Below are 18,709 nucleotides of genomic sequence, written 5' to 3'. Positions count from 1 at the left end.
GGCATCACCAGCTCCTTTGCCCACTGCATTCCTGGACCCACGTGGCAAACTCAAACCCTGCTGAGTCACCAGTTCCCACCTGCATGGTGGGGCATCTGGAGCAGCCGAGTGTAGGGTGTTTGCGGGCTGCGTAGGGTCGTTGTTCTTCTGCCATGGGTGGTCAGCCAGCCCAGGCGTCTGGGTCCTCGGTGGGCTCTCCCCTCCTGTTGCCACGCCCCTCGGCCTGAGATTGCCAGGCAGCCACCAGAGCTGCTTCTGGCGGCCAGGCAGCCTGCCCGGGAAGCATGGCCACTGTGGGCCTGCTTGGGCCTGGTGGGCAAGGGAGGAAAGATGCGCTGGTGCCACTGCACCGTCTCATCGGGTGGCTGGATTGTTCGTGCTCTGGGGGGGTCTCAGGGCCCAGGTGCAGTAGACCCAGTACCATGTGTTGTAGGTAACTAATAGGAAGAACGGCCACCGCCTGCCTCCTGAAGTCTGTCATATGTGGATGAGAAGTATCCTAACTTTTTTTCTTTTTTTTTTTTCTTTTTCTCTTTTTGGCTCCGTTGGGTCTTCGTTGCTGCATGCGGGCTTTCTCTAGTTGCAGCGAGCAGGGGCTGCTCGTCGTTGCAGTGCGCAGGCTTCTCATTGCAGTGGCTTCTCTTGTTGCGGAGCACGGGCTCTAGGCGCGCGGGCTTCAGTAGTTGTGGCACACGGGCTCAGTAGTCGTGGCTTGCGGGCTCTAGAGTGCAGGCTCAGTAGTTGTGGCGCACGGGCCAAAGTTGCTCTGCGGCATGTGGGATCTTCCCGGACCAGGGCTTGAACCTGCATCCCTTGCACTGGCAGGCGGATTCTTAACCACTGTGCCACCAGGACGTCCCAAGAAGTGTCCTAACTCTTGAGTGGCACAGATTCCGGGCGCAGGCTCAGGGTCCCCCCCCCACACCCCCCAGCACTGACGGCTCTTCCTGCGGCTTCTCATAGGTGGTGCCAGCGAGGATGGCTTCTCAGCCATTAAGCTCACTGCACTGGGGAGACCCCAGTTTCTGGTAAGTGTCAAAACCTTCCACCCACAGGGAGTTTGTAAGAACTTGGGGCTGCCGTGAGCGTTAAGTGAAAGCTCGTGTGCTGGTGCCTTGGCCCTGGGAGCCAGGCACACGGGTGGCATGGGGTGGCTCGGGCTACGTGGGGGTCCTGGGAGGGGGCTGGATGTGCACCTGGGATGGCAGCTCAGGCCCGCATCCGCAGCTGCAGTTCTCAGATGTGCTGACCAAGTGGAGACGGTTCTTCCACCAAATGGCCGCAGAGCAGGGCAAGGCCGGGCTGGCTGCCGTGGACACGAAGCTGGAGGTGGCTGCACTGCAGGTGAGGCCGCCGCTCCATGGTGGGTGTGAGAAGGTGGGCCAGGGAGGAGCCCTGCCCAGAAGGCATTGGCCAGGCAGTGTCCGAGGTGGGTTCCCAGGGCCTGCTGCCCAGCCCCCAGCTGCTGGGTCGGTGGGGAGGGAATCTGAGCAGAGATGGAGGATGTGCTGGGTGGGAGGCTTGGAGCGGGGCTGGCCCTGCCAGTAGCCGAGCTCTGTGGACCTGCAGGGATGGGCAGGTGTGGGGGGGTGGGCAGCGGGGAGAGACTATCTCTGGAGCAGAAACCCAAGGCAGAAGTGTAGCCAGTCTCAGTACTGGCATAATAAAGTCAGCCTAGCATCACAGGCCAGCAGGCAGGGGCAGGAGATGTTCGTGAGCAGGCCTGGGAGATGGCAGTGGGACCAACACCCTCTTGCTTCTGAAGGAAAGCGTGGTGAAGATGGGCATCGCGTCCCGGATGGAGATTGAGAACTGGTTCACTGTGGAGACCCTTGGCGTGTCTGGGTAAGAGTAGCCCCCAGGCTGAGATTTCGGGAGCAGCTGCCCTGGTTCAGCCAAGGTTCTGGCTTAGCCCCAACGCCTTCCTCCAATCCTGGTCGCCCTCTTCCAGGGCATGGGCCCCCTTGAACCCTAGGGCTTCTTACAGAATTATTTGGGCTGTGGAGTGAGGGTGCCACACCCAGCCGTCCCAGGACCCATCTGGCAGGCGGGTGAAGGGTGAGGGCAGCTGAGATCCCGGAGGGTCCCAAGCCTCATTGTGAGGAGCTGGGGGCTGGCGGCAGTGTGCCGTCCCCTCCTGCCTGGTCTCCCGTGTCCAGCTCTTCCGCGAGCCTGATGTGGCCTGGGTGGTCTCGGCCCTCATGTAAGAATATTCATGTTTTGGTTTCTGTTTTTTAAACAGAGGACCATGTTTACATTTTACCAGTCTTTCAAAACTGAGCACTGAGGCAGGTTCTGTGGGGTTGGGTTTGGGGGTGCTCCTGCAGGGAGGGGGCTGGTTTGGGGCCGTGGTGAGGCCGTGTGTCCACATGCTGACGCACCTTCTCCCACAGCACCCTGGACCTGCTGGACTGGGGCAGCCTCATTGACAGCAGGACCGAGCTCTCCAGGCACCTGGTGGTCCCCAACATGCAGGTGACGCTGTGCACGTCTGTGCCCCCCACCTCACCGTTCTCGCAGGGTCGTCACGGAGGGTCCCCGCTCACACCGCCAGGGCTTCCTCAGAGTGGCGCTGGGTCCCCAGGATGAGTGTCCCCACAAGCCAGGCGGAAGCTGTTACCTATTCTAGTCGAGCCTCAGGAGACCCACACCGTCCCTTCTGCCCAGTGTTGTTTGTTAAAAGGGAGTCGCTGTTGTTTGTTAAAAGGGACTGGCCTGTGTTAGGGGGAGAAAAATGAGACTCCACCTGCCCCTGGGAGGGTGATCGGGCATTTGTGGCCGTGCTTGAACGCACCACTGAGCTGGGATGGGAGGAAGCAGCAGAGGTGCCTTGGGAAACACCGCACAGACGCTGCCTTTAACAAGCTCCAGCCTGGCGATGGAGGGCCCAGGAGGGGTGTGCCTGAGGCCTCGCCGGGAGTGCCCTGGGCAGTGTTAGTGGGCAAGCGGGGCGAGCAGAGGGTCCCCCGTGCTTCACGGACCTGCAGGGTACTGCTGACCTACTGCTGACCTGCCCAGCGCCCTGAGTGCCACCATCTGGGGCCGATGCCTCCGTCCCCCTGTTGCATGTCAGTCTGTGATGTGTGGCCAGCCAAGTCTGCCTGTAGGCACAGTTCTTCTTCCATGTCCTCTGCCTGCTAGGGGCTGAGTCTTTCCAGGTGATTGGGTGGGTCAAGGGTCACTTCCTGAACTTTGCACAGGAACAGAAGGGGGACCCATCGTGAGGATCCTGTGCAGGCCGTGGGAGCCGACTCCTTGGGTGCAGGCTTGACCTGGGGCAGCCAGCCCTGTGGGGAAGGGTGTGCTGGTGGGCAGCGCGGTTATGGGACGCTGTGTGGCCGGCGGGACCCTGGACAGGACACTGACCTTAATGCACAAACAGGGTGGCAGGTGGAGAAGGGGGCGCGGGGATGAGGCCCACTGGTCCCGGGTACCAGGCACTGGGTATCGGTAGGCCCTGCACCAGGGGCGAGAGGCTGCCCACGGGAGTGGGGGGAGCGCTGGCCTCGAGAGCCCAGGTCTGGAGCCGTGCCATGGCCTGACTGCGCTGCCCCCTCAGACAGGACAGCTGGAGCCTCTGCTGTCGCGGTTCACTGAGGAGGAGGAACGGCAGATGACGAGGATGCTGCAGAGGATGGACGTCCTGGCCAAGGTCGAGGACCCTGGGATGTGCCGGGGTGGGGGGGCACCCGTGTCACCCGGGCCCCAGACAGACCCTCTCTCCCCGCTGTGCCCCTCAGAAAGCCAGCGAGGTGGGCGTGCGGCTGATGGTGGATGCCGAGCAGACCTACTTCCAGCCGGCCATCAGCCGCCTGACACTGGAGATGCAGCGCAGGTTCAATGTGGAGAGGCCACTCATCTTCAACACGTACCAGTGCTACCTCAAGGTGCGCCCAGCGTCTGCTGTGGGGAGACAGGCCCCCAGGACCAGCTGCCAGCGGACCCGTCCCCTGGGCCTCAGACCCCAGACAGGGTGCTGAAGGAGCTTTTGGAGTCCATGTAACGTGCCTTAATCGCCAGATTTCGAGTGACTGTTTACTCCCGCCCTTTTTAGCTTGGTTCCCTCTAAGGGTCTGATGAAGGCTCTGGGCCCCTCCCCAGCCTCGTGCGTGTGCCTCAGGGACCCTTGAGCACAAACTCTGGCGGCTGCTCAGGGACCAGCCAGGTGTTTGGAGGACTCAGGGTAGGGTGGGTGTAGGGGCTGCGGGGACAAGGGGAAGTGGGTGCGTGGGGTCCAGGCAGGTGCTGACAGCCCCCAAGTCACCACAGCTGCTGGCCCCAGTGCCCCTGCTGACTACACACTGGGGGGCACCCAGGCCCCAGGGAGGCCCTATGGGACGCAGGCTGGAGGGGGGCCCATCCTGGTCATCCTCAACTTTCGGCTCTGGCCCACAGGACACCTACGACAATGTCACCCTGGATGTGGAGCTGGCTCGCCGAGAGGGCTGGTGTTTCGGGGCCAAGCTGGTGCGTGGTGCATACATGGCCCAGGAACGTGCCCGCGCCCTGGAGATTGGGTATGAGGACCCTATCAACCCCACCTATGAGGCCACCAACGCCATGTACCACAGGTGCGCTGCCCTCTTTGGCTCCTGGAGCCTCAGAGCTTCCCGGGGGGGTGGGAGGAGAAATCGGGAAGGGGCTGGAGCTGACCCGACGTGACCCTGTCCAACGTGGGAGCAACCCGGGGGTCAGAACCAATACCTCCTCTGCCTTTGTTTTACTTTTTCCAAAACCATTAAGGTTTTCTTTTTTTTAATATAAAAGTCTACTTACTGAACTGCCTGGGTTAATAAAGATGAAAGCTGTACCCCGGCAGCCCTCCCCAAATGACACAAGGCCTGTTTGCTTTTTTTTTTTTTTTTTGTGGTACGCGGGCCTCTCACTGTTGTGGCCTGTCCTGTTGTGGAGCACAGGCTCCGGACGCGCGGGCTCAGCGGCCATGGCTCACGGGCCTAGCTGCTCTGCGGCACGTAGGATCCTCCCGGACCGGGGCACGAACCCGCGTCCCCTGCATCGGCAGGCGGACTCCCAACCACTGCGCCACCAGGGAAGCCCCTGTTTGCTTTTTAATTCCACGCCAGGATCGTCTACTGTTTTGCACCTGCTTCTGCCTCTGCCCCTGCAGGGGCTGTGCAGGCCTGACTCACGCGTCACCCTCCCCAGGTGCCTCAACTACGTCCTGGAGGAGCTGAAGCACAACGCCAGGGCTGCAGTGATGGTGGCCTCGCACAATGAGGACACCGTGCGCTTCACGCTGTGCAGGTTGGCCCCACCCCCTTCCCGCTGGGCGCTCCTGCTGGGCAGGAAGCGTGGGCAGGCAGTGGGTTTTGGGGGGACATCTGTGGAACGAGCTGAAGTGGCGGCTTTAGGGCCCCCAGACCCCCTGAGGCTGGCTGGGCGTTGTGCTGCAGTAGCCAAAAGGCTGTTTGCAGTTACTTGGGTTTTTAACATTAATACCAGACTTACTAAAGTTTCAAATTAAAAAATAAATTTCATTAGGTGAAATTTAAATGTGAAATGTTGGAGCCCTCAGATGTGTTGCCTCATTTATAAACAATTTCTCAACACTTTAAACTGTTTAGAATTTAAGATAGTCTGTTTTCTCTTTAAATGCCTGTCCCATGGAGCATCCTTATAAGTCAGTTATAGGAATGAGGTGAAATAAATATACATTTTTTTCTTTTGGCCGTGTTCTGGGATTTCCCCGACCAGGGATCAAACCCAGGCCCCAGGCAGTGAAAGCGCCTAGTCCTAATCACTGGACTGCCAGGGAATTTCCAATCACCACGTTCTTTTATCTCATATCTTAACCCAAACTGGACCACAGCAGGGGTCCTAGCTCCCCCCCCCCGCCCCCCACCCCCCGCCACAGGAAGCTGGGCGGGCAGTGGCCTTGCTGGCCCTTGCCTTCCCCAGGAGCAAGGCAGGGGCCCCCCTCCTACAGTGGGCACCCCAAGCCCAAGGCTTGGGCCGAGTAGTGAAGGTGCAGGGCGTGCACCCAGAGGCACTTGCAGGCTCTGCCTGGAGGGTGACTCTGGTCGTCTTAAACCATTCATTAATGTCGTGCTTGTCCTTCTCATGCTGGGGCTGCTTTTTCATGGTGTGAAACTGCAACTAAAGGCCACGATTTCTAATGCTCTGCATTTGCAGCTGCTTGGTTGTGAACAGGAGCGCTGAGGCCAGCAGGGCTGCCAGGTGGAGGTCAGACTGTGTCCAGGCTCCCTCTGGAGTCCTGCTAGGCTGGGGTCAGGCTGTTTCCTTGCTGGTGGTTGGCTCTGACTGGCGTCCTAGCCGGGTGGACTGTTTCGCTTTCTTCCCTCCATCCCTGGGGCCTCCTTGGACGCCCCATCCTACCCCTGGACGTGGGATGGCCAGGGACACCTTTTGTGCTTGGGGAAGATTAGTTTTGGTTTCTTTTTTTTTTTTTTTTAATTTATTTTTAAAATTTTTGGCTGTGTGCGTTGGGTCTTCGGTGCTGCGTGCAGGCTTTCTCTAGTTGCAGCGAGTGGGAGCTATTCTTCGTTGCAGTGCACGGGCTTCTCACTGCGGTGGCTTCTCTTGTTGTGGAGCATAGGCTCTAGGCGTGCGGGCTCAGTAGTTACGGCGCACGGGCTTAGTTGCTCAGCGGCATGTGGGGTCTTCCTGGACCAGGGCTCGAACCTGTGTCCCCTGCATTGGCAGGCAGATTCTTAACCATTGCATCACCAGGGAAACCCCAGTTCTGGCTTCTTTGACTTTTGAAGGAACACAGGGCTGAGTTGAAAATTTTAAAAGCTGGCTCTCACTTAGGCTTAAAAGTACAATTCTGTGATGGAACTGTGATCAGAAGTGGTCCGTGCGGCACCAGGGTGCACCCCAAGACGATGTGCACAGAGAGGCCCTGGCTCCTGCCTGGCAGTGCCGACCTCCTGAGGTTTCCATCACCATCTCAGCAGCCTGTGGTTGCCCCGTTTTAGGTTTTTGTCACAGGCTAGTCCACTCAGCCTGACTAGGCGAGGACAGTGAAACGTCTAAAGGTATAACCTGCCCTCAGAAGGGCTTCCTTTCACCTGATTTCTGGATCTTGCCACTGGGAGCATGTGTGGCCTCCCCATCTTGGCTGCGGTGGCCTCCTGCCCTAGACACGGCTCCCGCCATGCTGAGTGCCAGCTGAGCGCTTGCCCGTCTCACAGGCTCCGCGGCCCACGCCAGGCCAAGGTCCTGTGCACCTGCTTCAGGGGCCACAGAGCCTTGAACACCTTGGGCTGGTCTTCCCAGGGGCAGCAGTGTGGGCCTCTGATGCCACACATTAGAGACGTCAGTCAGATTAGCTTTGGCTGAGTTAACAAACCAACCCAAAATTCAGACGCCTGAACACAGTATGTTCTGTGAGCCAGCAGTGTGGGCTGGGCTGTGCTTCGGGCTGCTTCTGCTGGCCTTGCCTGGGGCCTATCCTGCATCCGTGGTCACATGGTGTCTGGTTGGCCCTAAATGGCCTCATTTGTGGCTGGGACAGCAAAGCGCACTGTCCTACAGGCCAGGTTAGGCTTCTCCACAGGTGGTCTCAGACTACCAGAAGCCCTGGAGGGGGCAAGCCTCTGCCCATGTCACATTTGCTATCGTTCTGTTGGCTAAAGGAAGTCATGCTCAGCCCAGATATTGCCGTCCAGATGGAGAGAACCTCTTTCTGTGCTGGGCAAAGCTACAGTCACATGGCAGCAGGCATGGACACTGGCAGGGAAGGGGCAGCAGCAGGGGAGGAGTCAGTTTTTGCAGGACGCCACATGAGTGTTCCCACCACCATCAGGCAGCAACACAGTGGCAGCCCTGCTCTCACGGGGGACAGAGACATGTAAGCTGGGCAACACTGGGCAACACTGTGCAGACTGGGGCCCCAACCTTGGAGCCTAGCCCTGGGGGAAGGAGAGAAACGGTCTGGGATGCCCCTCACGTGGAGGCCCAGGGTAAGAGGCGCTAAGTGCTCTGGAAGCCTGGGGTGGGGTCCTGAGACAGTGAGAAGGGAGGGGGGCTCCAAGGGCAGGGATGGGGACCAGCAGGCCCAGCCTGTAGCCTGGGTGAGTGTGAGGACCCAGGTGGAACACGCCCCTGTGGGGTGGAAGGATGGGGGCAGGCTATAGACTGCTGGTGCTGATAGGCTGAGTCTGTATCTGCACGTGCAGGAAGCCAGAGGTAAAAACGTGGGAATCATTAATGCACAGATATTTCAAACCCTGGGAATTTTTTAAAGATCCTACGAGGGGAGGTGTGAGGATAGGAGAGGGTGTGGACAGATTTGGGGGCCCCCACCTCAACGTCTGAGTAGCACTAATAGAAATTCGAGCCACATTAACCCCAAATGTTTCATAGCCACGTTAAAAAAAATGAAGTTAATTTTGATATACATTTTAATTAACCCCACATATCCAAAATAGTACCATTTAAACATGTTTTCAGAAAAACAGTGAGATATTTTACATTCAGTTTTCACACTGTCTTCAAAAGCCCATATGTTTGACACTTGCAGTGCACCTCAATTCAGACCACCCGCCTTCCAAAGGCTCAGTTGCCACCAGTACCTGGTGACTGCCTTACGGACAGGGCAGGCAGCAAGGGGAGGATGAGAAGCTGGAGGTGGGGTCGCAGGGCTGGAAACAGAGGCAACGTAACTCTGAGGGGTTTGAGAACGGGATGGTGGGAGGGCTGAGAGCTTCCCAGGCCACACCAAGGGCTGGCCACTGGGTGAATCTGCCTTGCTGGGTCATAGTGGGTAGCAGGGAAGGGGCCATCAGGGAGCAAGCACAGCAAGAGGGAGGCTGGCTGGGGAAGGGGGGCACTTGGTGGCCTTGGGTTGAGGCAGCGGCAGCAGCAGCAGGGAAGAGGCCTGGTCTATGCAGGAGACAGCCTATGCCCACGCCCTACCCTGTGGGTGGGGATCTGGGGGTGGAGGGAGGGTCTTACCCACCACCCTGCCTGTTCACAGGATGGAGGAACTGGGCCTGCACCCCGCCGATTGCCAGGTGTACTTTGGACAGCTTCTGGGTATGTGCGACCAGATAAGCTTCCCGCTAGGTGAGCTGGGCTTCCGGTGGGGGGGCGGGGGGCAGGGGCGGAGGTGCTGGGACTCACCGCCTCCACCCCTGTGTGCAGGACAGGCAGGCTACCCCGTGTACAAGTACGTGCCTTACGGCCCTGTGATGGAGGTGCTGCCCTACCTGTCCCGCCGAGCCCTAGAGAACAGCGGAGTCATGAAGGGTGCCCAGAGGGAGTGGCAGCTGCTTTGGCAGGAGCTCAAGCGGAGGCTCCGCACGGGCAGCCTCTTCCACCGCCCGGCCTAGTGCTGTGGCTGCGTCCCAACGCATCCTCACCTGGGCTGCGACCACCCAGGGCTACAGCCCGACCCCAACCTCACACACAACACCTTTTACATCCCAAACTGTGAGACCCCGCTGGCCCCTGCCCGTGGGCACCCAGGTGTGGGCTATTTCCGTTACCTGCCAGTGCTGCTGGGAACTGTCAGAAACCGCCCTCCAGTGAGCGAGCATGGCTGCATCTCTGCCCACCCCCACGACCTTGGGCCTGAAGAACCACCTACTGCAGGGTTCAACCCATGGGCCCTGAGCCCCACAGGTGGGCAGTGGCTGGCTGGGAAAGGTGGCCTGTCAATAAACCACTGTTTCTGCAGCTAAGAGCCCTTGACTCCAGGCCCACGATGTTCTTCCCTGCAGAGCCCTCATGTGCAGTCAGTGGCAGAGGGAGTGGCTCCGATGGCCCGAGAAGCCTCATGCTCAGCCTCTCCTGTGTCACGCGCCCCCGGCACACCTTGGGCAGGGTGGACCCACCAACACCTGCCTTCAAGCTGTATTGCAGACCCAGCCGCGCAGGGCACTGGATACCCTCACCTCCAACCCCACAGCTGGGGCTCAGACCAATGCAGACAGCGCACTCCCCAGAGTGGGCTTGGTGCTTCCCCATCCTCAGTCTCTTCCTCCCTCAGACCCTTCCTGCTGCTCTGTGCCCTTCACCCCAGCGGCCCCAGTGACCCACACCAGGCTCTGGCTGCTCTGACCGCCCCACAGAGCAGACTGGATGTGGCCCTAGTGCCCTCAGACTTGCCCCAGGGAGGGGGCTCTGTGACATGGGGGTGGGGCCATCTTCTGCTGATTCCCCTGTAGGCCACGGAGCCCACAGGCAAGGGCCCTAGCTAGGCCCTGGTCACGACAGGCACCACAGAGCTGTCATGCAAGCCACGTGCAGGCCATGCTGAGGTGTCTTTATTTCTCGGGGTCACATGCAGCTCATGAGCCTTTCCTACTCGGGGGCTGCACCTGCCAAGGGAGGGGCCGAAAGCAGAACACATCGGAAGCCTGGGGCAGACAGCCGGAAGGCTGGGCCCACTCTTCCCTTTACCTTCCCACCCTAGCTTTGGATAAAAAAGCCCAGGTGAAGGTGGGTGGCAGACGCAGCCCAGGTCCACCTAGCTTCTCCTCACGGGGTGCCCCTCCTGCAAGCAGCTGGGAGGGTGGTGGCCAGACTTCAGGAAGATGAGCGCCACTCAGCTTTCTGCTGCCTTTGGTGACTGTGGAACAGGGTTGTCTTCCCAGCCAAGATGGGCAGCGGGTCACTGGCAAGAACCCTGCCTGCTCATAGTGCCGCCTTCCCCACCTGGCAGCCCCTCTGCTGCAGCTTCCGGATGAGTTCCAATAGGTTCATCTGTAGCGTCAGCTCCTGGGATGCAGAGGGGCCACTGTGAGGTCCCCTTTAGCCCTGGCATAGGCCCCAGGAAGCAGCCTCCTTTACCCAAGGACCCAGGGCAGATACCAGGACCTAGAGAGCACCAGGCTTGAGCCCATGGGGCTGACTTCCAGTGAAGCCTGGCTACCGCCTGCCAGAAAGGGGCAGGTGTTGGGACTCCACCTGTGGCAGGGCCTGCAGTTGCCCTGGCTTGGCGTAAGTGGAGGTGTGTGCAGGGATGTAGGGGAACTGCACACGAGGCCCTGTAGGGCATAGCGCACCCGGGGAAGGTGGGCAATGCCCTGTAGTCACGTGGCTTACCCTCCTGTGGCGGAGGCAGTGTGACCAGCCTCCATGCTGAGCACAACGCAGAAACCCTTCCTGGAGCCTCCCTAACTCACCATGTCCCCTGTGTCCACACACCCTGGGCCTGGGCTCCCAGCGACCAGCTAAAACCCCATATGGAATCTAGCCTTGGGGACCAACATCCCCTGGGCTGTGCCGGGGCAGGCCTGTGCCACTGACCTGCGGGTTGGTGGTCACATAGAAGCCGGCGACCCCTGCCTTCTCCAGTGTGCTCTGCTGGTCCGCCACCTTCCGGTCCAGCTCCAGGACAATCTTCTGGTCCATCGCCCGCTGCTCCTCACGGATCCGGTGCTCCACCGCCTGCCACGGTGAAGGCAGCTCAGGGGCTCAGCCTCCTGCCCATCAGTGCCTCACACACACATTCCTGGCCTGTCACCTCCTCTGGCCCCTCCCCACCTCCCAGTGGATCCAGCTCCCAGACTATGGATGGATCCCGTACTGCACCCAGGTCCGTCCCTCCTTAGCCACACAGAACCCTGCAGAGGGGCTCAGATGACCTGCCCCAAATGCCCTTCCTCCAGCACCTCCTGTCAGGTGTCCTCCCTTTGCTGTGCCAGGCCTCGCCCAGCCCTGACAGCTCGGGACCACCATGAGCTGGCCAGATGCTGGCTCCACCTCTGCTGACTGTCAAGCTGGCCACCATCTCTGGGCCTTTGCGTATGTTTCCTCCCCACTGGAGCTGCGGCCAAGCCCGGCTCAGCACCTCCTCCCTGCATGCCCTGGCCTGGGGCTGCCTTGGGACCCTGCACACGCCTCCACATGCACCCCACCACTGGTGGCTTCTTGGTTATGGGTGGGCCTCTGCGTTGTTCCCAGGCAACGTGGGAGCAGGACTTGCTGGCTCCATCATCCCACCACTGCCCTCATCCCCAAGGCCATGGGGCACAATGGCCCCCACTCACACCTGCCCTGTACAGGCCCAGCCCATTAGGAGCTGCTGTCTCGAGGAGCAGGAGGAGGGGAGTGGGGGGATCACACACTCTCCATCCACTCCAAGCACACCCCAACCCCCGACAGTGAAGAGCCACATGTGGGCACATGGAGCCTTCGCGGCCCACCCCAGGCTGAGGCCCAGGCTGGCCAGTGGCTCCCAAGCCACCCGGAGCCCCTCCTCTACGGCCCTCTCAGCAGAGCTCAGGTGGTGCCCACCCTGCCCACACCCCTACCTCTAGCTCGCGCTGCTGGGCCGCCTGGAGCACAGGCAGGTTGTGGGGCCGGCAGGCCTGCTGGGCTTCCTGGTGTTTCTGCCGCAGCGCCTGCCTGAGCACTGGAAGGGGACGAGACCAGAGGGGTTATCAGCAGGTGGCAGAGGGGTAAGGAGGGGGCCTGCTCCAGCTGTCCCACCACCACAGGGAAGCAGGGCAGAGGCGTGGACGTGAGGGAGGCCTGCACTGGGAGCTGGGTGGAGCTCTGGACACCCAGCCCCCAGCCCACTCAGGCGGGCCCTCACCCAGGGTACGGCCCTTCTCCAGCAGCAGGGCTCCAGGGCACTAGAGAAGGGTGAGGCCAAGTGTATGGTTATGGGGGTGGAGCCAGGGCTGCAGCCTGAGCTCAGAGAATTGTGGATAGGGAGGGAGGAGACTGCGGTCTAGAGGTTTCTAGGCTCAGATGCTGGCTACAGGCCAGGAGTCCAGCGTGACCTGCCATCATCCAAGGGACATCCACTGAGACATCCAAAAGACCACCCAGGCAAAGGCCTGGGAAAGGAGGACGAGGAGAGTGGCCTCTGCCCTGGGGTGTGGCAGTCACTCCCCCTCAGTGCTGCCCTTGGTGGTGGTGAGGGGTGCAGAGCCACCCTGTACCCTATCCACAGCTCCTAGAGGGAGTACAGACCCTGAGCACAGACCCTGAGGGGCCCAAGGATGTGATGAAATAAAATTCATATTTTAAGTTAAGACACGCAACATTTAAATAAAATTTTTTCTCTGCTCATTTGAGCCTCCTCCCTTCCCTCCACTGAACATTGTGCATCTGCATTAAGCATGAACCAGACTCCCCAATGGCAGAAATACCTGCTCAACCACAAAGATCAATTTTTCTCCTTCTGGTGCCAGCCATGTAACTCCTTAGGAGGTAACATTCCTTTCTCAGTCCTCTAAGGGGTCATGATGACCCACCACTGGCCTTGTACGTGCAGATGTCTTTGGTGGACTTTATGGACAAGGCCACAATATCATTTCTCTTAAAGACAGCGATTGGTGCAGAACAGACTGGTCAGACGACCTGGGGAGACACTGGGCTGGAGTTCTCAGCTTAAATATTTACTGATGACCTTATTAATGTCACTAGCTATATTTCTGCCTATTTTACAAGATTATTGTTTCTTTAATGACCAAATGTGTGGCTGAGCCTCCAATAAAGATAATGATGACTATAAGACCTGAAACAACTGACCAAATATATAGTTCTGTAAGATCAAGGATTGTAATAGTGTAGCTCTAGATGTGGGAAGAAGCAACAACAGGGCAATAACAGACTAGTAGGACAGGCAGCCTGGAGGCCTTGGGCTACTGTTAGTTAACGGGGTCTAGTCTGGTAACAGCACATTGAGTGGCCTATCAAGGAAATCCTCGCCTGACCTGGGAATGAGCATTCCTAACACCGTGGGACAAATTGGTCATGAAATGCCTCCCAAACCTTGGTCGAAATTAAGACTGAAAGAGGGGCTTCCCTGGTGGCGCAGTAGTTGAGAATCTGCCTGCCAATGCAGGGGACACGGGTTCGAGCCCTGGTCTGGGAAGATCCCACATGCCGCGGAGCAACTAGGCCCGTTAGCCACAGCTACTGAGCGTGCGCGTCTGGAGCTTGTGCTCCGCAACAAGAGAGGCCACGACAGTGAGAGGCCCGCGCACCGCGATGAAGAGTGGCCCCCGCTCGCCGCAACTAGAGAAAGCCCTCGCACAGAAACGAAGACCCAACAGAGCCAAAAATAAATTAATTAATTGTAAAAAAAGAATAAAGTAACACTGATTTTAAAAAAAAAAAGACTGAAAGAGAAGGGACTGTAACAGAGAGAATGTTGCCCAACACCCAGTTCTACAGGAATCAAGTCATTAACCACTGCAGTCGCTGACCTACCTGAAAGGAATTCAGGGTGAAGATCGGGATGAGGCACTTTGTGCTCTGGGAAAACTGGCAGAACTGGCCCTCAGACACTTGGATATTTTCAGGAGAAAATTTTATGAATACAGTTTGTTGCATCTTCCCATACTTAGAAATGCACTAAAACCATTAACTAAGCTATCTGTTCCTCGTGAATAGCAGTAACCTTCTACCAAGCTGCATGCTTGGTTACATGTACCCCTTCACCAAAATCACATATATACTGGCCTCCCTCCTCACCTCTTTGGAACAGTCCTCAGAGCTTTCGGAAAGACTGTCTCCAGGTTAGAATCCTCAGGTTGGATCGACTATAATTTTCCATTTCTTTCTTAGATTGACTATTGATTAATTTTTCAATAGATGGCATGAGCCGGCAGAGGCCATGTGCCAGGGAGTCTGTGTTGCTCCAAGAGGGGCCACCACGACCACCAAGGAAAGCTTCCACAGTCCCCACTAATTGTACAGGACTGGACAGAAGAGAAAGGTAGCATGGGATGGAAAGAAACCAATCACAAAACAGAACACTCAACACTATGCAGCCAAAATCCTAGACTAGTAAGTGTCAAGTGGCCAGATCTCCCCTGTGAGGAGGGGTCCCGGCTATAAGACACAAGGCCACCACTCGGTCCTCGGCAGAGACCTCACGTTACAGCCCTTCTCTGGAGGACCCCTGAGGTTCCCCAATCTCCTGTTTCTTCGCAGTGCGTGCACATCTCGACTATGGCATTTATCACACTAAGTGAGTCTGAAGCTGAGGGCCACCCTCAAGACATTTCCATAAACAAAGAGATGAGAAAGACACTCCCCAGTTAACATTTACAACGTGTGGAGGCAGGATGCAAGAAAACAGATAAATGCAGGGAAATGTCATCTTCACCCCATTTATCAACGTCGCTACAAATCTCAGGTCAACTTCCAGATTCCACAGGGCAAGCAACCAGAGGCAAAAAGAGAGCTGCACCCACTGCCCGGGCGGGGGCCTGGCCTTTGCAATGACCAAGGAAAGCAATGGCAGCCAACCACCACCTGCTAAGCCAGAGGAAGGAAAAGCAGAAAGTCACAGGCACTTTCCCGCTGCTGACAGCACAAAACCTTCCAAAGGACAAGAAGCGAAGTGTCTGAAGAGTTATCAAAACTCCACACTAAAAGGAACCAGGGCTCCATGGAGACATGGCTTTTTCCCTTGCTGCCCCCTCTCCCTTTAAAAAAATTATTCTGAGCGCCTGATTTGCTCCCTGAGCTACTAAGCTCTGAAGATAAACAAAAATCACCAAAACGAGAGCAAATACTACTTACTGACAGCCTGCATTTGGCACAGACCCAGTCAAAGGCAGGAGGAGTGGGAAAGTTTTACGGTGGCAAAGGGGAAAGGTCCATCCTGATGGAAGGTTGTTGGTGTGGGGAAGCTGGAAGTAGGCCGTCAGAAGAGGGGCTGAGGCTGGGAAAGAACAAGAAAAGATGAGCCTGAACACCTTCCTGTACCAGAAAGCAAGAAGTGCTCCAAGAATGAGGGGGACACATCAAAAGGACACAGGAGCCAGCCCACTGTTCTTCCACTGGCCAAATGTGGCATGATTTGAGCGTTAAAAGGCATCAGCTATGTACTTTGGATTTGTGAGTATGCATCTCATTCCTCAATAACAATGTGTACAGGGACTTCCCTGGTGGCGCAGTGGTTAAGAATCTGCCTGCCAATGCAGGGGATACAGGTTTGATCCCTGGTCTGGGAAGATCCCACATGCCGCGGAGCAATGAAGCTCGTGCGCCACAACTACTGAGCCTGTGCTCTAGAGCCCACGAACCACAACTACTAAGCCCTCGTGCCACAACTACTGAAGCTCGCGCACCTAGAGCCCGTGCTCTACAACGAGAAGCCACCACAATGAGAAGCAAAGGCACCACAACGAAGAGCAGCCCCAGCTCACTGCAGCTAGAGAAAGCCCGTGCCCAGCAACGAAGACCCAACGCAGCCAAAAATAAATAAATAAAATATAATTATATTAAAAAAACATGTACAAAGACAACCATCCAAACATTTAGGGAAGAAGTATTACCAATTATACACAAATTCTTCTGGAAAACCAAAGAGAACACTTCCCAACTCATCCTGTGAAGCGAGTATCACCCTGATACTCAAACCAGACAAAAATGTTACAAGAGAACTACAGGCCAATGTCCATCACTAGCATAGAAGTAAAAATTCTTAAGATTTTAGCAAATCAAACCAACACAGACAAAAATAATAGTTCATCATGACTGAGTAAGGTTTATCCCAGGAATGCGGTTTATCCCAGGAATTTAAAAAATCAATGTAATTCACCGTCGTAACCAAAAAGCCACTTGATCATCTCAATAGATGCAGAAAAAAGATTTGACAAATCCCAACATCCATTCCTGATAGAAACACACTAATCCTGGGGCAGATGTCTATCATCTGCCCCCACAGGAAAGGGACCTCACATCACTAGGAGGAATTTTTGCCACAAACGCTTAATGTGTGTATCGTCATGTTGTCCAGTTTACAGAAAACACAGAAAGTGGAGGAAGAGGTAAAATGTCAACACGAGGAGGCAATCCAACAGATCCACAGTGGGGACGTTCTAAGGCAGAATACCCTGGACTCTTCAAAAAGTCAGCGCCACAATAAATGTTGGGAACTGTTTCAGAAGCAGAGACCAAAGTAACCAATGGCAATGCATGACCACACACTGGATCCTTATAAAGGGACTGACAATTTGAGACAAGTTTCGGTATGTGACCGTGGACTCAATGTCAGAACACACCCTGGAATGATTCATTTCTATCCATTGTGGTTACAGAGGAGAGCGTTCTTGTTCTAGATCGCTGGTTCTCAGTACTGGACCAAGGCTGACCCCCAAGGATGTCTGGAGACATTTCTGGCTGTCATTATTGGGGGAAGGTGCCACTATAATCTAGTAGTTAGAAGCCAAGGATGCTTTTAAACATTCAGCAAAGAACCATTAAGACTTGTCCAAGGACTGGCGCAGTGGTTAAGAATCCACCTGCCAAAGCAGGGGACATGGGTTCAAGCCCTGGTCCGGGAAGATCCCGCATGCCGCGGCGCCCGTGCACCACAACTACTGAGCCTGTGCTCTAGAGCCTGCGAGCCACAAGTACTGAGCCCGCGTGCCACAACTACTGAAGCCCGTGCGCCTAGAGCCCACGCTCCACAAGAGAAGCCACCGCAATGAGAAGCCCGCGCACTGCAACGAAGACCCAATGCAGCCAAAAATAAATAAATAAAGAAGAAGAAAAAAAAACCTGTCCAGCCACAAATGCTAACAGCGCTGCTGTTGAAAACCCTGGTCTAGAGGAATGCTGAGGACCCCTGGTGAAGCCCTGTGGTGTTGCACATACTTACGGACACAAAGAACTTTGTCAAAACTTCAGTTACTGAGTGTAGCTGGAGAACGTATAAGTATTCATTATATTATACTTCCAACTTTTCTAAATACTTAACCTTTTTCAAATAAATAAAAAGTTGGGAAAAAATAAAATAAGAAAGGTGGGAAATCTGAGGGGGCGGGAAGAGCTGACCAGCATACCTCGCAGGAAGGGGCTCCGGAGGCCCCTCCCATTCCCAGTAGGGATGCCTGGGAGGGGCCAGGGCTCCCAAGCCTTTGGCCAAACGCGTGGCTCAAGTGGAAAAGTTTTTGGATTCTGGAGGGTGCCTCAGGGATCAGTGCAAGGGAACTTGATGCGCTGCGGAAAGGAAACTGACACTAAAGGGCGCTGCAGAGCTGTCAACACTGCGGGGCATCACTGCGGGCGGCCAACCGCCAACACCAGACCTGCCAGTGGGCTGACCAAGCACAGAGGCCTTGGGCCATCCTGCCTGGAAGGGGAGTGAGGGCACGCGGGAGCGCGAGCAGGGAGTTTCTGGATGTCCTGCGAAAATATGACTTTGCAACTGACAAAGTAAAACCGACTTGACCCATTTGTCATCAATGGCCCCGCGCCCTCAATCCGGTCAATTTCAAGGGCTTCTTTCGAACGGTATCCGCGGAAGGCCTCCGCCCGCAGAGACCGGAACTGCCCGGGCAGGCCGAGCTCTCGCGCGGGGAGCTGGGTCGTCCCGTCGCCCCCGCGCACCTCGGTGCTCGTTCTGCAGCCGCAGACGCTGGTTGTACAGGCTCTTCTCGGTGAGGTGCTGGATGTCCAGCAGCCCCTGCACGATCTCGAAGACGGTGCCGTCGAGGAGCGCCAGGGCCAGGTCACTGAGCGTGGTGTAGGACAGGCGCTGCTGGAAGGAGCTGCGGGAGGAGGGCGCGGTGAGCGGGGCGGGGCCGAGCCGCCTGTCCGCGGCCCCGCCCACCCCGCGTGCCCCGAGGCCGCGCACCTGGGCAGCTCCTTGACCAGGCCCTGCAGTGCCGACAGCAACTGGTAGTGCCGCTCCTGCTGCCGGGCTCCGTCCACTGCCTCCTCCAAGGCGCCGGAGTACCGCTCCATGGCGCCCGCACCCCGCCAGCCGCCGCCGAAGCGACGCGCGCCTCTACGTCACTCCACA

General features: G+C 57.0%; 2 protein-coding genes across 4 annotated transcripts in view; one reads left to right on the top strand and one right to left on the bottom strand.

Moving 5' to 3' along the window:
* The window catches only part of PRODH (proline dehydrogenase 1), a 22,863-nt gene extending 9,353 nt beyond the window's left edge, over positions 1-13,510 (top strand). The window contains exons 5-14 of one of the 3 annotated variants that reach the window (XM_070043412.1): positions 964-1,028; positions 1,228-1,344; positions 1,766-1,845; positions 2,394-2,475; positions 3,560-3,652; positions 3,741-3,887; positions 4,396-4,571; positions 5,167-5,265; positions 8,963-9,021; positions 9,130-13,510. In XM_070043412.1, the coding sequence (XP_069899513.1) occupies positions 964-1,028; positions 1,228-1,344; positions 1,766-1,845; positions 2,394-2,475; positions 3,560-3,652; positions 3,741-3,887; positions 4,396-4,571; positions 5,167-5,265; positions 8,963-9,021; positions 9,130-9,317 (1,106 nt within the window). In that variant the 3' untranslated portion in view covers positions 9,318-13,510. Of the gene's footprint in view, positions 1-963; positions 1,029-1,227; positions 1,345-1,765; positions 1,846-2,393; positions 2,476-3,559; positions 3,653-3,740; positions 3,888-4,395; positions 4,572-5,166; positions 5,266-8,962 lie in introns of all 3 variants that reach the window. The other 2 variants (XM_030836481.3, XM_060283209.2) reach the window with 2 other exon arrangements.
* Positions 10,232-18,709, bottom strand: DGCR6L (DiGeorge syndrome critical region gene 6 like). Its single transcript, XM_030836484.3, has 5 exons — positions 18,542-18,709; positions 18,295-18,455; positions 12,246-12,346; positions 11,239-11,379; positions 10,232-10,707 (listed from the first exon to the last, which is right to left on the bottom strand). Exons 1-5 carry the CDS (start codon positions 18,649-18,651, stop codon positions 10,624-10,626), a joined length of 597 nt encoding a protein of 198 aa, XP_030692344.1. The 5' UTR covers positions 18,652-18,709; the 3' UTR covers positions 10,232-10,623.

The sequence above is a fragment of the Globicephala melas genome, chromosome 13, assembly GCF_963455315.2.
Source record: "Globicephala melas chromosome 13, mGloMel1.2, whole genome shotgun sequence".
NCBI classification, from domain to species: Eukaryota; Metazoa; Chordata; class Mammalia; order Artiodactyla; family Delphinidae; genus Globicephala; species Globicephala melas.
This window is presented reverse-complemented; position numbering and strand designations above follow the sequence as displayed.

Excerpts from the sequence above, each read along its gene's own strand:
- DGCR6L (XM_030836484.3), bottom strand. The coding sequence starts at position 18,651 with ATGGAGCGGTACTCCGGCGCCTTGGAGGAGGCAGTGGACGGAGCCCGG. Across the intron at positions 18,456-18,541 it reads CTGGTCAAGGAGCTGCCCAG|CTCCTTCCAGCAGCGCCTGT; the intron begins GTGCGCGGCCTC and ends CTCCTCCCGCAG. Across the intron at positions 12,347-18,294 it reads GCTGCAGAACGAGCACCGAG|TGCTCAGGCAGGCGCTGCGG; the intron begins GTGCGCGGGGGC and ends GTCCCCTTCCAG.